Source organism: Culex pipiens, chromosome 1, assembly GCF_016801865.2.
Source record: "Culex pipiens pallens isolate TS chromosome 1, TS_CPP_V2, whole genome shotgun sequence".
Lineage (NCBI taxonomy): Eukaryota > Metazoa > Arthropoda > Insecta > Diptera > Culicidae > Culex > Culex pipiens.
The window spans coordinates 22,816,088-22,840,086 of NC_068937.1; the positions used below are offsets into that span (position 1 = coordinate 22,816,088).

The following is a 23,999-nucleotide window of genomic DNA, read 5'->3' on the forward strand; positions in this document are numbered from 1 at the left end:
TGTGTCCAAATTACCCCACAAAAGGTGTTCATATTACCCCACAAGGTATGTCCATATTACCCCACAAGGCATGTCCAAATTACCCCACAAGGCATGTCCAAATTACCCCATAGGGGTGTTCATATTACCCCCACACAAAAATGTGGGGGTAATTTGGACACCTTTAAATTTTTGCGATAAAAATGGGTTTTTCATCAAAATTTATCGAAATGAATGACATTTTTCCATCAAATATGGTCTCTATTATCCTCTGGTGTCATCCACATTCCTTTAAAATATCCATACAGCCCGTGATAGAGCAATTTCCTTAGGGTGTCCAAATTACCCCACACTCCCCTAGGTCTTTTTTTTTTTAAAATAGAAATAGTCTATCCCTGCTCATTTTTTATGTCAACATCTACTGACGTGAAAGAGATTCTCTTCTCTTAAACTTTAAAATTCAACAATTCTTAAATTCAAAAAAAAAATCGAAAAATCTTAAACCTTTAAATTCCCAAAATTGAATTTTGTAAAATCATATTGTTTTAAAGTTCAATAATTCAAAATTTTATGATTTTAAATTTCTTATTTTTTTCAAACCCTAAAATTCAAACATTTAATTCTAGAATTCTCGCTTACTTTCTCAAAAGGGCCTATGTACATAAGAAACCCATTGCGCAATTTTAAAATTCTAGAATGAAAATATTTAAAATTTTCAAATTCTGCAAATATTAATTGAATTCAATATAAAAAAAATCTCAAGTTCTAATGTTCTAAAATTTTGAGATTCTGAACATTTTTATAATTTAGAATTCTCGCTTACTTTTTTTCCTATGTACATTAGTGTGCCCAGAAAAATGACTCCCTGCTTCAAAAGCGAAAATCGGTTTTTTGGGTTATTTTAAGCATCTGTGCAAATTTAGAGCGAAATTGGTTGAGATTAACCCAATAATTTGTCGTATTATCGATATTTTTATTTCTTTAGTTTATTTCGTTTTAGCTTTTAATTTATTTGTTATAGTTTTTAGTTTTAATGAAATGTCAGGTCCTTATCATTTAAGTCAATGTATACAAAAAAGGTTGTACCTTCGGTACACAGTAAAAAATCCGATGGTAAAATCGCATGCAAAAGCATGCACATCACCTTTGTGAGAAAAAGCATGTAATATTGTATGAGAAAACGTGTACACAAAAAGCATGTACCGAAGAAAAAAAATCAGGTCTGCTTATCCTAAAAATAACATTAATCCGGCGAAAGTCATATTTGGATTACCAAGTCCGCACCCCAACCCACTCGGCTATTTTTTTTTTTCATAAAATTATTTTTATTAGGTCCTTTTCGGTACTGGGACCTGGTTAGGACCGAGTCGGCTTTTGTAATTACATTTGACTTAATAATTACAGAGGATCTTGTGTGTAAATGTTAGTGGGAGGGGAGCCGATTACCCGCGGCCTACTCGGGGTTAGTAGGGAAGGGATTGATGTTAAAGACAAGGCGTGGGATGGGAAGGGGGATTGTGTAGGGGAACCCACTCGGCTATTTCGCCGCTATGAAAATAGTTGGATCTTCACCGATGTAGCTGTAGGTTCCCCATACATCGTATGCAGTTAACACAGTATACGACGTACGGAAAACGTACTGTTACATTGGCATTGATCTGACTTTAATCATAGCGTTGAGATAGCCTAGTGGGTTGGGGCGCGGATTTGGTAATCCGATTATGACTTTCGCCGGATTAATGTTATTTTTAGGATGAGCAGACCTGATTTTTTTTTCTTCGGTACATGCTTTTTGTGTACACGTTTTCTCATACAATATTACATGCTTTTTCTCACAAAGGTGATGTGCATGCTTTTGCATGCGATTTTACACAGAAATTTTTTGCTGTGTATATTTTTGAAAAATAAAATACAAATACAGATACCCGAGCCTAAAGTTGGTAAAAAATGTTTTTCATTCAAAAATGACATTTTTAAATCGCTAATAACATTTCAGGATCGAGTTTTACAGCTTTGGTATGTTCTACAAAGTTGTAGAGCATTAAATTTCCAATGAGAATCTCACTTTTGGGAATATTTGGATGGAAGTAGCACACCAAACAGTGAGAAAATTGGGGTTTTCATACATTTTTTTTTTATTTTTCCCATACAAACTTCACTTTCGAGTATCAATTGATAAATGTTGACCGATTTTGCTCATATTTGACACAGAGTCCTAAAATAGCTCAAGGAACAATATTCAGCTTGTGAAGCGAGGTTTTGAGGAAAAGTCCTATATTCTGGGCACCCTAATGTACAAATATAAAGATTTTTTTGAATTGATCCTATTCATATATGAAACACAATAGCTTATAGGACTTTTTCAAATAAAAACTCTAGATATACCATATGGTAAATCCATGGCAGATTGATTGTTTAGAAAAAGTAATCTAGAATCTTAAATTCTAATACTCCAAAATATAAAAAATCTTAAAATTGCTATTCTAAAACTCAAAAAAATAAAAATTCTCCAATTCGTAAATTCTCAAACCCTCAAACTAAAAATTAAAATAAATTAAAATTCTGAAAAAAATAAGGTTAAAATAAAACATTAATTGAATGTTCTATATTTTAGAAAATCTGTCGTTTTTTTTTTAATTTTGCCGAGCTACCGTGGCCGTGAGGTTACGGGTTTTGCCTAGTAAGCGGAAGGTGATTGGTTCGATTCCTATCTGGCTCGGCAAAGTCAGATCCCTTCAAAGAGTTATTCTACTCACTGGGAATACTGTCCGGTAGGGGATGGGTTTCGACTAGCGGCGTGCTGGATTTCCAATCCAGAGGTCGTGAGTTCGATTCTCGTACCGGGATGATGAAGCTTTTTTTTTTAAAAAAAAAAAGAAGAACTAATTTACACATTTTTAAGATTTTCGTTTTATAAAAAAAAACAAAGCTCATTTTCGTTTTCACCAAGTCTGTATGGGATTTTTCAGTTTAACTGTGATAAAACGCAAAAGTGTGTAAACAATTGAGAGATTCGACAGAAACGTGCACGCATCCTGGTGGCGAGTAGAAGCACTACGCAACGATGTTCGGAATGACAGCGTGCTTGGAAATATTATTTTTTTTGCAGTTTTTGATTTTTATTTCCTTAAAATATTTTTTAACGTCGATGAAAGTTATTGTAAAGTGTGGCAATCGCATAAACGAATCGAATGATGTATAAATCATAGGGGCTGAGTTAATTTTTCATGTTTTTTCCTCAAATTTACCAAAAAGATCTTTTGAAAAATTGATTTAAATATGATTTATTTGATTGATAATGCTCCTTATGTGTGTATTATTGATAGAACAAACTATTAGAGTCATATTACAGCATAATTACAATAATTTTCTCAAAAAATTGCCAGTTATTCGATTTTTTACAAAAAATTCCAAAAAATAACCAAAATGCATTTTTAAGGTCAATATTTTGGTCAAAGGGGAAGAAAAGTAAAGTTTAAACACTTTTACATAACATTTCATCATTACTTTTAACTTTTGCAACATTTAACTCAAGTTATCCAAAATATCGATCATCTTTTTAGAAAAATCGTTTAAATAAAATACCAGTCACAATTAATCACTACAAATCACCACGCATTATGATCGTTAGCGAAATTGCCACACTTTGCAATACCCCACTTTTCTGAAAATGCTTGATTTTTCATCATAAACGCGATTTTTTCCTAAAAACTGCTCAAACTGTATGGGGGCTGTCATTCCGAACACCGCTGGAACAACAGCGAACCTAGCGGAAAAAACGTCGTCGAATTCTTCAATTGAACTGAAATATCCCATAGGGAGGGTAATATATCCTTTTCTTCTTCTAAGCGGTATATACGCACTTCGGAAGGAACTGGTCAAGGTAAATTTCAAAAGAGCAGCAGCGGCATAGTAAGCAAGCCAGAGAGGGTGAAGAAAAGCCCCAAGAAATCGCTCCCTCTCCTTTTTTCTGCTGTTCGTAATGCAATTTCTTAACCCCTTTCCTTAGGAGCTGCGTATTGCCCCTTACCTAGAAAACTTGGCTCACTTTTCGTTAATTTGAAATTAGACAAATCCATATAAATTTTTGCGCTTCAATTGAACATTATTATTCAAGAATAATAATTATTGCCTAGATTATTGCTTTCAGCCTTAAGAATTCACTGAAAGGATTTGTTTCAAAATAATTTAATAAGTGGTTTAGCAAAATTAATTTTAATAAATCGAGCAATGAATTTGTTTCCACGTGGAGACCAAAACGGAAAAGTTCAAAACGCGCGCTTTCCATACTCACCACACCACTCTCCCAACTCACCACAACTTCAGCCGCAGGGGCACCTTCGGCATTTCCTGACGTTTCTCCTCTGCTTCGCATCGCTCGGCTCGCACACGTGCCTTTGTTTTGATTCCTCTCCGTTCATTCAAAAATTTCGCGCGTGCACGCCGGTTCTGTCGGAACGTTGTTTACGTATACAAATCGGGTTAATTTTAGTTAGATTTCGCACAAAAAACCGTCACGATGGACTTGATGCTGAGCAACTTTATCGTGGACGAGCCGCCGAAGGCGGAAAAGGTACGTTTAATTCATTTGAATTTGAACAAAATTTCAACTAAGATTCTTTTTTAGAAGAAATCCGGAACCCTTGATAGTGGTGGCGGCGGCGCCGCCGCCGGAAAGTTCTCCATGGTGTTTAACAAAACGCAACCGGTGAAGGCGATTGTGGCGAGGAAGAGGGTGGTGGCGCCGAAGGCGCCAGAACCGAAGAAAGCGCTGGAACCGCCGAAGGCGGTTAAGGAGAAGAAGGTTGAGAAGCCGGACTTTAAATTGAGTGAGGAGTTCAAGAACGTCAAGAAGTTTAAAAAGTCAAACTTGTTCGAGAAGATGAAGCGCGACATTCCGAAGGTGGAGCTGCCGGAGGTGGTTCCGTTTACGGAGCGGGTGTTCAGCGAGACGCGGCTCGATTCGTTGGATATTCACGCGCATTCGAGGAAGAACGTTGCGGATTTGCTGGGCTTTCAGCGGTTGACGGTGGTGCAGGACTTGGCCATTCCGAAGGTGTTGGCCGGGAGGGACGTGCTGATTCGGGCGCAGACTGGTTCGGGGAAGACGCTGGCGTACGCGCTGCCGCTGGTGGAGAAGCTGCACTCGGCGGAGGTGCGGGTGAGCCGGGGCGACGGGATTCTGGCGGTGGTGATCGTTCCGACGCGGGAGTTGGCGCTGCAGACGTATGAGCTGTTTTTGAAGCTGTTGAAGCCGTTTACGTGGATTGTGAGTGGGTATCTTTGTGGCGGGGAGAAACGGAAGGCGGAGAAGGCGAGGTTGAGGGCGGGGTTGAACATTTTGATTGGGACGCCGGGGCGGTTTTGTGACCACATTAAGAACACGGAGTCGATGAAGCTGGGCGGGGTGAAGTACCTGGTTTTGGACGAGGCTGATCGGTTGCTTGAGCTTGGGTACGAAAAGGACGTCAAGGAGATTGTGGAATCGATCAAGGGCGTGGACGGGGAGAAGAGCCTGCAGACGGTTCTGTTGTCCGCGACGCTGACCCGTTCCGTCAAGGAACTCGCCGGAATGACGCTGCAGAACCCGGAGTACGTCGACACGAGCGACGTGGCCATCGAGCGGCGCTTCGACACCGTCGAAGACCTCGAAGAGCGCATCACCATCCCGGCCACGGTCCGCCAAAGCTTCCTCGTCATCCCCCCAAAACTCCGCCTAGTCTCACTCTCCGGCCTGATCGCGTACGAGCTCAACCGCAACACCAACAAGGCCCTCGTCTTCATGGCCACGCAGGACCTCGTCGACTACCACTACGACATCATGGTCGAAGTCCTAACCCAGAAGAAACCCGACTCGGACGCCGAAAACTCCGACTCCGACGGCGAAGAATCTTCCAGCGAACCTGAAACCTCCCCAACCTCCGCCATCCTCCTCCCCAAAGTGACCTTCTTCAAGCTGCACGGCAAAATGACCCAAATCGAGCGCAGCTCGGTCTTCAAAGAGTTCCGCGCGGCCCGCACCGCCGTCCTCCTCTGCACGGACGTGGCCGCCCGCGGCATCGACGTGCCCAGCGTAGACCTCGTCGTCCAGTACCACGCCCCCCAGATCCTCGCCGATTACGTGCATCGCGTGGGGAGAACGGCCCGCGCCGGCCAGTCCGGAAAGGCCGTCCTCTTCCTGGATCCCGCGGAAACCGACTTCGTGAAGCACCTGGGCGAGAAGCAAATTAGCCTGGCGGAAGAGCGCCCCGAGCCGTTGTTTGGACGGATTGGGGTGCTGATGAATCCGGGTGGGCACGGGCGGAATAAAAACAGGGAGCAGGCGGCGCAGGAGTTGCAGCAGAGATTCGAAAGGTTGGTGGCGGCCGAGAAGGAGCTGAGCAGTGGGGCGGCGAAGGGTGAGTTTAATTGATATTATTGCGAGTGGCCTCGATGAATTTAGGACGACGACGGCAGTCTAACAGTAATGCGATTTGTGGGTGGTTGATGAGGCTCGGTCGCGCTGTCCTCTGGAATAGAGAAGAGGATTTCACTGCCGGAATGGGATTGCAATTTGGGTGGTTCTGTAAATGGATTTCCCCTTACGAGGTGGTCTCATTGGCGGGGTAATCTGAATAAATTTTGCCTCTGGAGATATTTTCACTTGGCGTGCTCGAAGCTAATGAGTTGATAATAGAGGAGATGTCCCTATGTTGGGCATAAACAAACCAATTGAAACTTTATTTAAGTAGCGTTATCTTGTGGATTGAAACTTTATCTCGGCATGTTAAAAAGGGTTGAAATATGCAAAAAAAAAAAAAAAAAAAAATGCGAATGCAATTATCAAAAATTAACGTTATTTTGCTACAAAGCTCGAAAATAAAGACATTTTCTGGAGCAACATTTGAAAGGGGCAGCACGACATTGCTATTACGGCCTTTTATTACACGAATTTAAATGGGACTCAAGGCCGTGAGAGCACTGTCGTGCTGCCCCTTTCAAATGTTGCTCCAGATTTGCAGTATTTTATTGTAAAAAATGCTACTGAAAATTAAACCTGAAAGCCGGATATGGTTTTTTGATCGGCTAAAAATTTTCCAAAGCAGAGCAATTCTCTGCGAAATGAATCTTTTTCAAACTGTACAATATTTTTCGGAAATTTTTATTTTTCCCGTGTTCTAATTTCAAATTGGACAGTTAAAAAAAAAACCTAAAATGGCTCTAACTTGAAAACGGCGCACCGTATTTATTTTTTTACTGAAGTACTTACAAATTTGATTTTACATTAAAATGTAGTAAAAAAGTTGCATCTGATATTTTTAAATAATAACTTTTAAATTCATAACCTGCTAATAGATTTTCTGCCAATGGAAATTTCTTAAAAGAAAGGCGTCCCCTTAAAAAAATATTAATACAAAAAAAGTTAATAATAATTACTTAAAAAATAAGCAATTTTTTTAAACGTGTATCTGTTATCAGTGTAGTGTTCATCCATACCATACTTCCACACTTTGCCAAAGAAACTAAATCGATCAAAAAATTCCCGCGAGGTGATTTTTTGTGGCCAGCAGACCTATTTTGAATTATCATGTAAAATGGACCGTTGATCACTTTCAAAGTGATTTTAGACTTTTCCAAAATTAACACCTAAACTCCCAAGCTCGAGAAAAAGGGGGAATTTGTATGGAAATTCCCCCTTTTTCTCGAGCTTGGGAGTTTAGGTGTTAAGGTATTTTAAACTTTTGCTAATTTTTTTTAACTTTTTGTTGATAATGTGTGATAAAAGTGAAACTAGTAAATATTCATCAAACATTTTTGGAAATTCAGGCTTTCAGGATTTAGGCAGACTAAAGGAAGAAATATGGCTGTTGCAAGTATTTTACAAAGCTTTTTTCGACAACCATCCCCTCCCCCAATATTAGAAATTGACTCGAAAAATTACGGGCAAAAATATTTCTCAAAAAATTTCAAAATATCAACAGAAATTTGAGTGCAATCAGCTGAAATCAATTAAAAATGCATTCCTCTACGTTTAGAATAATTTTGAGCTTGTTCTGGTGTACCAAAAAATGGTTTTAGTGAATTTTCGATGAATAAATAAATAAATTTACGGGTGCTTAAAACCTTTTTTTAATTTTTTTTCGTTGAAATGTTAAAATTCTGGCATTCAAACGATATTTATTAGTCACACTTAATTTAAAGATAAAATTACTCCGTTACATAAATTAGGCAGATTACATGTCGCCATTTTCGAAATATAAAAAAAACTTTAAAATTGTATTGAGAACACAAGTAAATTCAGATAAAAACATTTTTTTTTCAAATACCTAAAACAATAAAATCAACAATACCTATAGAAAACTGTCATATTATGTTTTCTATTATTTTTAATTAACGAAAACTTTGAAAAAATACAAAATAAAAACTTCAGCTGGTAGATGTATTTTCTTGCCTTATAAATTACAAAAACATATTTTTTTAAATATCTTATTTGGCCCGCAAGCTCATTTGAGCTTCAAATTTGGCCCGGCCTCCAAAAACTTTGAGCACCCCTGCTTTAAAAGAAACAGATTTTTGAATTTTCATTTACCATTTTTGTATGGACAGCTTCCAATTTTACATGCATTCTCTGGGCATACAGAAAGCACCCCAAAAGTTTCAGTCATATTTAAAAATGCAAAAAAATAAAATTTTATAATGGCTTATTTCGTTGAGAATCGATCAATTGTTACATAAATTTTTACATCAATTGTTTCAAATTTCAAAATTTATAAAAGGTTTTTTTGATAAAAAAAAAACAAAAAATTGAAATTGAACATTTTTTTCTACATCGATTGTTTTTTGAATTAAAATTTCTGGCAAAAATAATTTTTTGAGAACTTTTGAAGAGAGTGACAAAAAAGTTTAAAAAATGAATTTACGAGCCACGTTTTTAACATTTGAATGAAAAAAGTGTTTATAAAGGCATTATACACCTGTCCAGTTGTTTTGCAATCATAAAGCAATTCATAAGCTTTGAAAAACAAATAAAATTGCAGCAGCCCTAATTAAAAAAAAATGCCGTTTATTATATCAAATTTTGAGGTTAGGGACCATCCATAAACCACTTGGACACCTTAGGGGGGGTTAAGCGATTGTCCACACTTAAATTAAAATTGGTAATAGCCCAATGCATTATTTTAATGGTTACAAATATTGCTAGGTTATTTTGGGATGTGCGAAAACATGCCGAAAGTGTACAAAATGAAGAAATTACAATAGGTGAAATAAAGAAAATGAGAAAAATATAATTTTACGATTTTAAAATATTATTTAAAAAAATATTTATTCAGTTAGACAACTATGACATTTTTGTGAGTTTAAAATTAGACTTGTACAAATTTTATATCAAGTTTTGGTTCGTCTGCTCTGGTTAATGCCAAGGGAGGCAACTAAAATAAATTTCAAATTTCAAAAATGCTCCATAATTTTTCAAAACAATAATGAATTTATTAGAACAATAAAACTAAAGTTTTACGTATATTTTTATCTGTGTTCTAAAAATTAAAAATTTTGTAATAGGCAAAAAAGAGTGGTTCTGCACGATTTCGCAAGTCGTTTTTTTTATTTATTTTTATTTCGATGAAACTTTGTCAATTACCTATGTAAAAATAAGTCATTTTGCATCATTAGCTTTTCCGTACAAGTCTCCATATAATTTTTTTTTACAAGTCTCCATATAATTTTGGGGGCTGGGCATACAAAAACAAAGTAAGCAAATTAATAAAATTTTGTATCTTGAGTAGGGATTTTCAATTTTCTGATCGATTTGGTGTCTTCGGCTAAGTTATGGTTATTAGGTTTTACACCGTGACGTCATTTGACAGCTCGTGTGCACTATTTACATGGTCTTCGACGATTGTTGACGAATTTCCCCGAACAAAATCGGCGACCGCATCGAACTGTGCTAAGTCCATGTAAACAGTGCACTCCTTCTAACCTCCAAATCGAGTCGGCGTAAAACCTAATTATTAGGATTTTGGGAGAATAAGGTAGGCGTCATCCATAAAGTATGTCACGCTCCAGGGGGGGGAGGGGGGGTCTGAGCAAGTGTGACATTGCATGTTATAAGTATAGGAAAAGCGTGACAAAGGGGGGGAGGGGGGGTAAATTTTGGCTGATTTTAGCGTGACGTACTTTATGGATGAAGCCGTACACGGAAAACCTCAGATTTTGTTTATTTAACTTTTTATCAACAATAGTTAAATTCTTAAATTACGTATTTTTTTGATTTTTTAAATATGTTTAGTGGACTAAAAATATATCTTCTGAGCCCATAGTGCGTCATGATGCAAAATCTGTTTTAAGAGATATGAATTTTTGATATAAAATCTAGTTTTCTTGATTTTTTTAGAGCAATGTCATATTTTCAATCGAAGAGTACTTCACAATTTTCTGATAAAATGTTCCGTTGTCATGTTATAACTACTTTTAAGTATACATTTTATTTTTTGGATGTTAAATATATTTTGGAAAAAAAGCAAATATTTTGGAAAAGCTGAGAAAATTTCCTTCAATGGAACTTTGAAAACCGAGCAATTAGTTTATGAGATACAGCCTCACAAAGAATTCGTATCGATGAAAATGACTTTTTCTAAGCGTTACCTAAGGCTAGTACAACTTCTATTTAAAGTTTTTGTCTCCCCCCCTTTAATGTTGGCTCGAAGAATCAGGGGGCAAAAAAAATGTTTCAAAAAACATAATTTCAATAGGAATTTAAGTGCAATCAGCTGAAATTAATTTAAAATGCATTCTCCTGCGTTTCATTTTTGGTATGTTTGGGCTGATTTAATTTTTTTTTAATTTAAAAAAAATCTATGTACAGAACCGCAAAAAGTTTTTTTTCGTTATAATTTTTGTTTTCCTCAAATCTTACATTTTTTTAAAACTAATGATTGCAAAACAACTGTACTAGTGTAAATGCATTTTAAAACACTTTCTCCATGCAAATGCTGAAGTATGGTTTTTGATTTTTTCCACGAAAATCATACGTTCTAAACCAAATTTTTAACCATCACACTCTATGGCTTAGAAGATGTCTTTAGCAGACCCTCAACGGATCAATATTTTTTCGAAAATTAAAGTACGTATTTTGGGAATTCAACTTTAAGTGATTATAAGTCAAATGATAAAATCGGTTTTTTTCCGTGTACCTTTTTTTTCCCGAAGAGTCCATAACGTACAACTTTTCCGAAGACACCAAATCGATCAAAAAATTTGTTAGCTGTAATGTTTTTTGCCGATTGATTTTTAGAGAACTTTAAATAAATTTTACATTGACCTGAAAAAAACTATTCGAAAAGTACATTTTTTCACATGTCCCACTTGACCAACACAAATTACGGTGCTAATTTCCCTCTCAAACCCAACACCACCACAATTTGCCACCCTCGTTTTCGAAAGTTTGCCTTACCCTCCGGGGACGATAATATAAACACCAAAGTGGGATTTGTTTCTCAATTGGCCACCGTCGAGGACGACGAGGGGGTGCCAGATTTCTCTCTATCTCTCGTCCTGCGCAAATGTTCCATCCTGCAGGATTTGGATGTCGTGTCGTGTCGTGCAGTTCGGTTGGGTTTGGGCCACATATCTCTTCCAATTAGGGGAGGAAATGAAATTAAGAGTATAATGCATAAAACCAATTGTAATACACGACAATAAAATGTGTCGTTTTGGTGTGCAAGGGTGAAGAAAAAGAAGAATCCTGTCGGTTAAAGTCGGAAAGGGGGAAAGGGAAAAGGAGGTTTTTATTGTTGTGTACTGTTTCAAGCTGTGTCCTGATTGTTTGACTAACTTCGTTCTGGTTTTTGGTTGGAAGAGGATGTTGACTCTGGTACTTAATAAAATATTTGCTTAAAACTGTCTTTTTATTTCAAATTTGAAGATCAAATCACGAATTGAATGAAATCTTGCATGAAATGTTTGATGCAATTCCTGCAATTTTAACTGCTGCCATCTTTTGGCAATTATTCAAACCTATTATATTGATCTATAAATCCAACCATTATTCAAATTATTGACACAATCTAGCTTCCCCTCCTGCTGATTCTCCTTGTATTGTATCCCAAAATTACACGCAAAGTAGCGTCAACAAAAAGAAGCCCTGTTTGGCACGAGCCATCACCACGACGAAATCCGATATTTAAATGAACCGTTTCTTCGAGGGTCCCAAAAGGTAGCAACACCAAACTTCCTCCCCCGTCGAGTGTCGGAACGAAATGTTATTATTTTGATTGGCAAAAATGTGTATTTGACCAGAGGCGAAATTCGCACCGTCCAAGTTGGGTGCCTCCGATTGTGCTCAAATGTTCAAATTTGCTCAATAATGGCTAATAATAATGAATGAATGGATTTTGGCGGTCTTGCCCGGAGGGCAAATGTGTCCAAACTTTTTTTTTTATTTTCGAAACACAATCGACACAGTGGCAGCAGTGTGTTGTTTTTGAGATAATAATTTGTCCCATTTTTCGCTTTGGCACTTTTCGCGCAGCGGGAGATTTTTTTTCTGTTTGGCAAATTTCCTCCTCTTCAAAATGTGACAAACGAATTATGCGACGCACTCCCCGTCGTGGATTGTTGGGCAGTTGTTGTTTCTGGTGAATTTAATTACTGTTGAAAACATTAGGGCTAGATGGGTATTGCCGCGAAAAAAGCGGTTAAACTTTTTATTTTTTAAGGAAATTATAATGATTATATTTGCCAAATTTCGGAATTTTAAAAGCATAAGATTTCAAAACTTGACTTTTGATAATCAGTTAAGCTATTGCTCACTAGATGGCAGTAATGCAAGAAGCGCGAATTGCATCAAACATGTCATGCAAGACAGTGTTCAATTGAGGAATTCGACGACGTTTTTTTCCCGCTAGGTTCGCTATAGAGGATTTGCAGCAAAGCTAAAAGACACATGTCGCCACCTATGAACAAATAGCGTAAACCTAAGATTTTTTGAAAAAATGTGTTTTTCCTTCATAATCAATATTTTTATAAAACTTTTGTCGGATTCAGATGAGAAAAATTATTTCCAACAATTTGATGTACAACTTTCCAATAAATGTTTGATTTTTCTATGAGAAAACTATAAATTTAGAAAAAGATAGTAATTTTGGACTATTTGGCAAGAAAGTCTGTCAAAAATCAATAAAAATTGTTGAATATACGTTAACACATCTGTTATCAACTATATAACTGTTTATTTCATTGATATATACGGGGAAAGTCATTTTTTCGTGTTCCAAAACATGTTTTTTAAAGAAAAAGTTCACAAATTTTTGCGCGCCCAAAAATTGATGTTCATTATTTGGAAGCAAACATTTTTTCTCGTCTTTTGCAACCAGTTTCATTAAGATTAATGCAGGGAATCATGAGAAATAAGCGATTTTGTTCTTCAATCCAGCAGAAAGGAATACGATTTTTGGCAAGTAACCTCATATTGGCGCCACCTACATTTGAAACACAGTCGCGCTGCAAAACCTCAATTGTTCCAGCGATGCTTCTGGAAAAACGTTTTACTCGGAAATCTTTGAAAATTTGTGATTCGTGAAAGTTTTTTAGCGCTCTTTCGATTAAAATTTGGTTCGAGAATAAAAACCTGATTTTTTTCGAGAATTATTTTTTTCTGAATACTTGAACGATGTCTGAATGCATTCTTAAAAAAATGAGCATTCATTCAAAAACAACTCGTCAAACCCACCATTTTTGTAACCTTTTTGTTTGGTTTTGGCGATTTACAATTTCTGCTGGTAAATGAGGTCAAAAATATTTTTAGGGGCAATTTTTTGACAGTTTTGTGGAAAGCACATTCACATTTAAATAACTCAATTTTCCAACAAAAGTTTTTTCGAAAGCTTGCACCATAAACCGATTGTGCTCAAAATTTGAAGCTTTTTCAAAATTTATTTCCAGAAATGAAACCATTTTTGTGATTTTTGACTTATTTGTACCCTATTTAAACAAAATAAAAAAATTTAAGCTTAAGAATTTCTCAATTTTATAATTCTGGAAATTTCGATTTTTTTATTTCACAGTTTAGGAATCTAAGAGCGTCAGAACTGTACTTTTTTTTTAATTTTAGAGTTTATGAACCAAAAAAATTAAGAATTTTATTATCTCAGAATTAAAAAAATTAATTTAAGAAACACAGAATTTAAAATTTACACAATTTTATTGGTTTAAAAATAAATAAATTTTATAATGTTCAAACTTCCGGTTTTTTTTAGAAATAACACTTTCACAATTCAGAATTTAATAATTTTTGAGTTTTCAATTTTACAATAATAGAATTTTGGAATTTCATAATTTTTAAATAAGGAATCTGATATTTTTAGAATTTAAGAATTCCAGAGTTTTATAATTTCAGATTTTTATAATTTCGGAGTTTGAGAGTTTAATAGAGTAGGATTCTGAGATTAAATTATTTTGGACTTTAAAAATTATTGGCTTTTTGGGAAATTGTATTTTTGCATTTTGGAATTTTAAAATTTCAGTATTTTGTGGTTTGAAATTTTACAATTACAGTATGAGTATTTAAGAATACTAGAATTTTAATACCAGATTTTTTATAATTTAGGAGTTCGATAGCTTAATAATTTAGAATTATTAGATATTTTTTTCGTATTTTTAAACTTCCGGGATTTTGGGGAATAACATTTTTACATTTCGGAATTTTTATATTTTATGGTTTGAAATTCTACAATTATACAATCCTGGAATTTAACAATTTTGAATTGAGAAATCTGAGAACTAAAGAATATATGAATTTAAATTTCAGATTTTTATAATGCATAATTTAATTTTTTTAGATACAATTACAAATAAATTTTTTACATTTTAGAATTTTAAAGTTTGATATTTTACAAAAAATCAAAAAAATCAAATCAATTTTTTCGCTCTACAGCATTGCCTTGGCGTTCTCGATTGCGAGATTCCTACTCGAAACTATGTGTCCGAAGGCTTGATTGTTGAGGCAATTGCAAACCTCTTTTTACACCATAGCTTCCATCCACCCCGGGATTCGAACTGACGACCTTTGGATTGTTAGTCCAACTGCCTACCAGCGACTCCACCGAGACAAGACCCAGGGACCTTTTTACCTTTTTAGGTTAGTCCGGGGCCAACATTTACTTCCCGTCCGACGGAAAAAGTGATAAGACAAATCGACGGCAACATTTCAAAAGGCATCATGTACATTTTGACACTTTCTGGGTTATTGCATATTCTGAAAGTTCTGAAAGTAATAAGCTATCTCTACACCAAAATTGAGCAAAAGTTGCTTCAGTAAAGTCTGTTTAATAATGATTTTCAATAAAGTAACATAAACAAAATCTCTGGCAACAGCAGTTCCTGTTTATATAACCCTGTCAACCTGTCAAATAAAAGACTACATGAACCTCGTGAAGGAAAAAAAGCATCATGAAAAAGACGACATGTACATTTGCCGACCAAAAGCGAATCTTAACAAAGCTTCCTCTCCAATGACAGCAGGGTGATGTAGACGTTGGTGATTTCAAAAGAAGATATGTTTGTTTTTCTTAAATATAATGACAGAAATAATGTTTCATTGAATATGGATGATCAAGTATCAATAAAAGCAACGTTTTTCATCATTTGTTATCATAGGGACGTGGCGTTACATCGTGCTGCCACCTGGTTTTTTTAAGTGCAAGAGTGGAAAAGTGCTGAGTCATCGTCTAAAAATAGACGGCGTCCTATTTCGCCCAGCAAAATGAAGTCGATAAAGTAGTCGGTTTCGATGAGAAAAAGTGGAAAACGTGGTCTAAAAATAGCGACGCCATCCCCCTATTAGAACATCTTCTTTTGCTTTTATATTAAAATGGGAATTGAAAAATGATGCTCAACTTTCAAATGCGTTTTTCTCAAAACGCACGGTTTGTACATGATGCTTTTTGAAATGTTGGCGTCGAAATCTCGTCTCGAAAAATACCACCGGGACCGTCTGGGATCGAACCCGGGCCGACTGGGTGACTACACCACGGTCCCGGCTGAAATAAAAAAAATGTTTTACGAAAAACTTTACTTCTCTTGTTTTATATTTTTCATGTTTAATTTTAAGTTTAATCTCATTTATAATTAGTACCCATAATCATTAAAAATAATACATTTACAATTTACAGCAACATTTGGTGACACTTTCTCACGCTACTTTTCCAAGCATTAATTTCAACTTAGAATCAAATTTCTCAAGTTTCTATTCAAAAACCACACAATCTCACTTCAAACACCAAAAATCGGCCACAAAATCCTTTCAATCGCCCATTCATTTCTCGGCGTCATTAACGATCCATTAGAGAGCGACTTTAATTCACAAATCAACTCCACAACATTTTCCCATAAGAAACTGTAGGTATTCAATTCAAAATCTCCCCAAGAATTCAAATTCAATTACCACTTGAAGGAAACCACCACCACCACCGTCAAATGACCAAATCCGTGACGGCGACGACGATTTATCGATATTCCGTCCGACCGACCGACTGTCGTCGGTGCCAAAGTGGAAAAATATTTCCCTTCATTAAATGTAACTTCCATTAATTACGGCACCCCTCTGCGTTTCATCTCCTTCTCTCTTTTCTAGCAGCAGCAGCAAGGAAAGGGGGAAAATTTACATTCAATTCAAATGTTTGATTAATCTGTTCCGAGAGTCTTTTCCTTGAAGGAATCGACGGCAAACGACGACGGTGGCGGCCAAATGGCAAAATAATTGTTACCGATTCTTGAGGTTTCGTCGTCTGGTTGGGGTTGGGGTGAACTCTGGAGGGTCTCTTGAACTTGTTGACTTCCACACTTGAAGAGAGTGGTGCCTAGTACTTGACTTTTTTGGGATTGTGTTGATGATTGGAGAGAAGACATTTCAGTAGGAACAAACTGTTTTGAACTTTTGAAAAATATTTTTTGGAAAATTTATACTTGGTTTTGAAATTCTAAATTATTATTTCAAAGGTCAGAAATTTTCAACAATCCTTTTATTATTTGCTATTTGAGTGTTTTTAAATACCCCTGACTCAAAGCGGTTTGATAAACACCTTAAAAGCAAAAAATAAAATTGTACTTATTGGACCTTGAAAAAAAGAAGAAAAACACTAGATTTGCAAGGATATCGGCATTTTGTTTTGATTTTACTGTCCTCAATAGCATAGGCGTATAAAAAATGTGTTTTAAGTTTTATTCAGCCAAAATTTACATTAAACGTATACTTGTCTTACAAATTTTTTTGAAATGAGTCATTTCTGTAGTTATCTTACTATTTTTATTATTTTTTTTTGTGTTTGATTTTCTCGAAACATTATAATTAAAGAAGTAGTTTGAATGACTCAAAAATGTCAATTTTTATCATGGGACAATTTAGTAAAACTCAGAAACCCTGATTTTTACAATTTTTTTATTCTTACAGATTTCTTCAGAAGCTGTATCCACATTAAACTTATTCAATCATCAATGTTTTTAAAGCAAACTTGGAAAATGAAAAAAAAAGATCAGTAAAATAGAAAAAAATGGTTTTACATTATAATTTAAGTGATTTTTTTCGATGTTTTTTTGTGATGTTTTTCAGTAACCAACAATAACTTATTAAACGAACTAGAATGAAAAAAAAATCTTTAACAAAATGCCGTATTCTTAAAAAATAATCTATTTTTCATAATTTGCTATATGGGTACTAACGATACGAAATATTGCAAAGATTTTCTTTACATTAAAATTTTCACTGTAAAATACAAAAAAAAACAAAATACCGTATCTTTTGAAAAAAAAAAAACAATTTTTCAAACGCGGAAACAAAGAACTTTTAAAATTCAAGCCTGATTTTCGTAATTTGTAAACAAAAGGAATCATCATTACAGTTATGCTACTATCATACATTTTCTAAATATCCTAAATATAAGGGCACTTTATATCCCGTTTCTTTATGTCATCTTTTCAGAAAATTCCAGGAAGGGCAAAAAATGTTTAAAAAAGCTGAATCGACGTAACACCTTATAATGTGGCCCCCTTAAACCTTGCGGTTTCGTCAACGGATCCACAGGCGTGTATCGTTCTTTTTGCGACAAGACTCCGCCTCCCGGGTTGCGCATTTCAATTACGAAAATTTTGGTACCCTAAGATGTATAGGTCATCGCTGAAATTTTCAAGTTATCGTCGATTTTTTCCCGTTTTTGTCATTTTCCCATTTAAGCGCGTGGCGCGTCGAAAACCCCAGTTTTTATTTTCAAAAAATCGTATCTCAGAGTATTGAACACATAACTTCACAATTTTTTGATATGTTATGTGAAATTTTACGAGGAATCCGATCAAAATATTTTCATACATAGGCTCTTTGGTCCCGAGACCTTCAAAACAGCATTTTAAGTTTTCATACGACCTTTTCATATAAGCTATATTTTTGAAACTTCTTACTATTTTTTTCCAAATAGCCAAACTAATCACCTTTCTTTTGCGTCTAGGACAGCTAAAATCGGATGAAATGGCGCGAAGATATGATTTTTCGAAAAAAAGTGGGTTTTGCGAAAATCGACGAAAATTGCCATTTTTCGGACCACCCTAACACGGCGTAGGTCACCCTAATGGCCAAACAAAAAAAAAATACGGGTCTAATTATTTCGGCCAAGGATCCCCCAGAAAATTTTGAGCCCGATCGGAGAACTTTTTTTTCGAATCATGCAGTTTTCGTGGGGAATTGTTGTATTAACACTTAGATTTTTTTGCGTCCGCCTCGGGATTCGAACCGGCGACCTCTGGATTGTGAGTCCAGTGCGCGGTCCGATTGATCCACACAGGCAGACGTTAAATGTTAAAAGCGACTTCATTTGCTCAAGAATAACTTTTTGAAAGGGTTAAAACACCTATTTTTGACATGTAACAGAGTGGCCACTCAAGTCGGGAAACCGGGAAAGTCGGGTAAAGTCGGGAATTCTCCAAAATCCGCAAAAAACGAGAAAAAGTAGGGAATTTGTGATTTTTTATTAAAAAGTCGGGAATCCTAAGCATACTCGTCTGAAAAAGCATACACTTAAAACAATGTGAATTACAATTTTCAAATTTAATTCACTTAAATCTTCTTTAATAACTTACTTTAAATTCAAGGTTTCTTTCACATTTTCAATCTATTTGAAAATAAAAAGGCTTTTTAAGGCATTCAAAATCCAAATAAATATTGAATGCATTTGACACAAATTTGCATAATTTAAGCATGATTTTCAAATGTCGGATAACTTAAATAATGAATAAAATCCAATCGTTGTTTGCTCTGAATGAAAAAAAAAACTTCAAAAAATTTTGATGTAAGTTATTGCAAATATGTTTAAAGAATAATGTCTCTTCAAACATTTCACTCAAAATAAGTGTTAAAACATGGAACCATATAAAAATGAATTTTTTAATTGAAAAAAAAAAAACAGTTAGATACTGACAACTAGATAAATCAACATTGATTCAAAAATTCAATTTAATAATTTACAAAATTGATAAGAGAACCGGTAAAAACTTTTTTTTTACGAATTACTTGATATTTGTCTAAATTCTTTGAAAGAACAATAATCATGTTCAATGCGTTCTATGATTGCAAATAAAATTTAATGAAGAATACATTTTTTAATTCAGTTATCTTTAACTTTTTTCCATTTCCAGTTGAAACGAAGAATCGAAAACTATACGTTATCCAAATTTAAAAATAAACATTGCAATTAGAAGTATTGTTAAGCTTTCGGCTATTTGACTCACTGACTGATTGATTGTTTTTTTTTTTCTACTCTGAATCAAAATAGTGAGTGCTTCCGTTTTTGAAGTATTTTTTTAGGAATTTGTTGTTATGTTTCTGTTTTTACGATAATTTTCAATATATTTTTTTAAGTTTATTTAGAATTTGTTTTTGTTAATTGATATTGATTTTTTATAAAGAGTTTTTGTTTGAAATCATTCTTTAGATTAGCAGTTCTCTACGGAATCGGTCTTTTTTCTTTAATTTTATTTTTTGTATTTTTTAATCCGGCTGAAACTTTTTTGGTGCCTTCGGTATGCCCAAAGAAGCCATTTTGCATCATTAGTTTGTCCATATAATTTTCCATACAAATTTGGCAGCTGTCCATACAAAAATGATATGTGAAAATTCAAAAATCTGTATCTTTTGAAGGAATTTTTTGATCGATTTGGTGTCTTCGGCAAAGTTGTAGGTATGGATACGGACTACACTGGAAAAAAATAATACAAGGTAAAAAAAATTTGGTGATTTTTTTATTTAACTTGTTATCACTAAAACTTGGTTTACAAAAAAAAAACACTATTTTTATTTTTTTTTATTTTTTATATGTTTTGGAGGACATAAAATGCCAACTTTTCAGAAATTTCCAGGTTGTGCAAAAAATCTTTGACCGAGTTATGAATTTTTTAAACAATACTAATTTTTACAAAAAATCGAAATTTTGGTCGTAAAAATTTTTCAACTTCATTTTTCAATGTAAAATCAAATTTGCAATCAAAAAGTACTTTAGTGAAATTTTGATAAAGTGTATCGTTTTCAAGTTATAGCCATTTTTATGTAACTTTTTTCAAAATAGTCGCAGTTTTTAATTTTTTTTAAATTAGTGCACATGTTTGCTCACTTTTGAAAAAAATATTTTTGAAAAGCTGAGAAAATTCTCTTATTTTGTTTCTTCGGACTTTGATGATACGACCTTTAGTTGCTGAGATATTGCAATGCAAAGGTTTAAAAACAGGAAAATTGATGTTTTCTAAGTCTCGCCCAAACAGCCCACCATTTTTCAATGTCGATATCTCAGCAACTGATGGTCCGATTTTCAATGTTAAAATATGAAACATTTGTGAAATTTTCCGATCTTTTCGAAAACAATATTTTCAAATCAAGACTAACATTTCAAAAAGGCCAAACATTCAATATTACGCCCTTTTAAAATGTTAGTCTTGATTTGAAAATTTTGAAAATATTGTTTTCGAAAAGATCGGAAAATTTCACAAATGTTTCATATTTTAACATTGAAAATCGGACCATTAGTTGCTGAGATATCGACATTAAAAATTGGTGGGCTGTTTGGGTGAGACTTAGAAAACATCAATTTTCCTGTTTTTAAACCTTTGCATTGCAATATCTCAGCAACTAAAGGTCGTATCATCAAAGTCCGAAGAAGCAAAATATAGAGAATTTTCTCAGCTTTTCAAAAATATTTTTTTCAAAAGTGAGCAAACATGTGCACTAATTTAAAAAAATTAAAAACTGCGACTATTTTGAAAAAAGTTACATAAAAATAGCTATAACTTGAAAACGATGCACTTTATCAAAATTTCACTAAAGTACTTTTTGATTGCAAATTTGATTTTACATTGAAAAATGAAGTTGAAAAATTTTTGCGACCAAAATTTCGATTTTTTGTAAAAAATAGTATTGTTTAAAAAATTCATAACTCGGTCAAAGATTTTTTGCACAACCTGGAAATTTCTGAAAAGTTGGCATTTTATGTCCTCTAAAACATATAAAAAATAAAAAAAAATAAAAATAGTGTTTTTTTTTGTAAACCAAGTTTTAGTGATAACAAGTTAAATAAAAAAATCACCAAATTTTTTTTACCTTGTATTATTTTTTTCCAGTGTAGTCCGTATCCATACCTACAACTTTGCCGAAGACACCAAATCGATCAAAAAATTCCTTCAAAAGATACAGATTTTTGAATTTTCACATATCATTTTTGTATGGACAGCTGCCAAATTTGTATGGAAAATTATATGGACAAACTAATGATGCAAAATGGCTTTTATGGGCACCAAGGCACCAAAAAAGTTTCAGCCGGATTAAAAAATACAAAAAAAAAAATCGAATGACCGAAATCCTAGAAAACTGCTCTTTTAAGAAAATTTTCAATATATTTTTTTTTAAATTTATTTAGAATTTGTTTTTGATGGTTGATATTGACTTTTTTTATAAAGAGTTTTTGTTAGAAATCATTCTTTAGTTTCTGGAAAAGTCGGGAATTTGAAAATGGGATTTGAGTGGTCACCCTGTGTGACATCATGTTCAATTGTTGGGCTACATTTTAGAATTCTAATTTGAACCCTGAAAAATCTCATTTTCCCATTTGTAAGTTTTTGTTGTTGTTGAGAAATCTATTCTTTTTTGAAAAATTAGAGAATTGTTAAAGAATTGTTCAGAGATCAGAAAATTCAACACAAGTTTTATTTATTGACAATGATAATCGGACCAATAGTTTCCGCGATATTGCTTGATTAAAAATAAATGGTATTTTTTTTACAAAGCTATTATTTCAAATAATTTTTAAAATGCTTTTTAAGGACATCAGCTGGAAAGGAAAATAATTATATGGTGCGATTTCTGCATAAAATTTCTACGAAAAAAAAATCGTAAAGAGCTTGGAAAAGACTTGTCAACTTATAAATGAGGCATTTTATTCAAAATTCTATTACAAACCTGATTATGCATCTCAGATTTATTTTGAAGTTATTTTTATAATGATTTCTACACATTCTAACAAGACTTTTCCAAATAATATATATCCGGAACCAGATGTAACCAACACTAATTAACTAAAATCTAAAATCCATATGAACAATTCTACGACGTTTGAAGAACCAGAAATGAATTTAAAAAAATATTGTCATAAAAATTTAAATCTGTTTTTTTTAAAGTTCAGCATTTTCCTGAATAGTCCTAATCAATACATCCTTTGCAGAAGACACCAAATCTATAAAAAAAATCTCTTATTTTCAATAGGTTCATTTTCATACTTTTTTGTATGACCAGCCCGCAAAATTGTATGTAGACTTGTATGGAAAATTTAGGGATGCGAATTGGCATGGAAAAAGAGAATCATAATGAAAGTCAACAGAAAAGTTGAATTACGAAAACATTGAATGATTAGAAAGCAATCTTGCATGAAATGTTTGATGCGATTCATGCTAAACTCATCACTGCCATCTAGCGCGAACTAGCTGAACTGAAGTTTTTAACCCAAATCTTTCCCCCCCCCAGCATTCGTCTCGTGGGTGCGCTACTATTCCAACTTCCCGAAGGAGCTGCGCCGCATGTTTGCGATCCGGGCTGTCAACATGGGCCACTACGCCAAGTGTTTGGGCCTGCGGGATCCACCGAAGCAGTTTGTGCGGGCGCACACCGGACCCAAGGACGATGACGGGGGAGAGCAGGAGGGAGGCCATCGGAAGCAGTGGGACCGGAAAAATGGCCGCGGTCCTCAGAAGGGGTGAGTTAATTTGTGGAAGTTGAAGATTTCAAGTTTTCTAATTTTAAATTTTTAAATTCTAGCAAAAACTTCTCGAAAGGACGCCCGAACTCGGGCCCGATGGCAAACCCCCGGAAGCGACCGGCCACCGGAGGTGGCCAACAACACAAGGACCTGGCCAGCTACGCCAAGACGTCCCGAATGATCAACACGTCCGAGTTCGCGAGCGGGTTGACGCCGTCGGCCAAGAAGAAACCCCGCAAACATTGACCACAAATTACGTATCTTTTTTCTTTGTAAATATAAGAGTGTCTTACTTTTTTGTTTCTTTTTCAAACCAAACCGGGTAGTAAATTCGCATTCGCAGAAATAAATTAAGGTAAAACAAACAAACAGAAAAAACGTTGTTACGATTATTGTGGCGCCGCCACTTGCATTGAGAAAACCGCCGACGCAAATTGGTGCCGCCGCTGCGTTGATTCCGAAAGGAGGTCCGCGTGGCTGGCCTTCTTCTTCGGGTGAGGTCGCAGAGCAAATAAACTAATAATGAAGGTCAGTGCAGTGGTTGTGGAAGGCATCATCATCACGACTGTTGTGGTAAGAACGGAACATTGCAGCGCGGTGGGAGATGCCGAAGAAGATTGGATAAGCGGTCAGTCGATTACACAAAACTGCAGCGAACTGTAACGGTGGAAGCGCCGGCTGAGGTGGTCAGTTTTGGGGAGAGTGTCTGGACTTTTGAAATAATTTTGTTGCAGTCCTTAAGTAGAGCATTTCTCGTTTTTATCT

At 34.9% G+C, this 23,999-nt stretch overlaps 2 protein-coding genes across 2 annotated transcripts in view; one reads left to right on the forward strand and one right to left on the reverse strand.

Moving 5' to 3' along the window:
- LOC120420190 (iron-sulfur cluster assembly 2 homolog, mitochondrial) overlaps window positions 1-23,999 on the reverse strand; it is a 454,760-nt gene that overhangs the window by 129,730 nt on the left and 301,031 nt on the right. The window lies entirely within an intron of this gene.
- LOC120420192 (probable ATP-dependent RNA helicase CG8611) lies at window positions 4,394-23,591 on the forward strand. Its single transcript, XM_039583178.2, has 4 exons — window positions 4,394-4,552; window positions 4,607-6,377; window positions 23,003-23,231; window positions 23,294-23,591. The coding sequence occupies exons 1-4, from the start codon at window positions 4,499-4,501 to the stop codon at window positions 23,478-23,480; spliced, it is 2,241 nt and encodes a 746-aa protein (XP_039439112.1). The 5' UTR covers window positions 4,394-4,498; the 3' UTR covers window positions 23,481-23,591.

Bases quoted from the DNA above. Each gene is read 5' to 3' on its own strand.
- LOC120420192 (XM_039583178.2), top strand. From the start codon at position 4,499: ATGGACTTGATGCTGAGCAACTTTATCGTGGACGAGCCGCCGAAGGCG. The intron at 4,553-4,606 runs GTACGTTTAATT...ATTCTTTTTTAG, and splicing joins AGCCGCCGAAGGCGGAAAAG to AAGAAATCCGGAACCCTTGA. The intron at 6,378-23,002 runs GTGAGTTTAATT...TCCCCCCCCCAG, and splicing joins GAGCAGTGGGGCGGCGAAGG to CATTCGTCTCGTGGGTGCGC.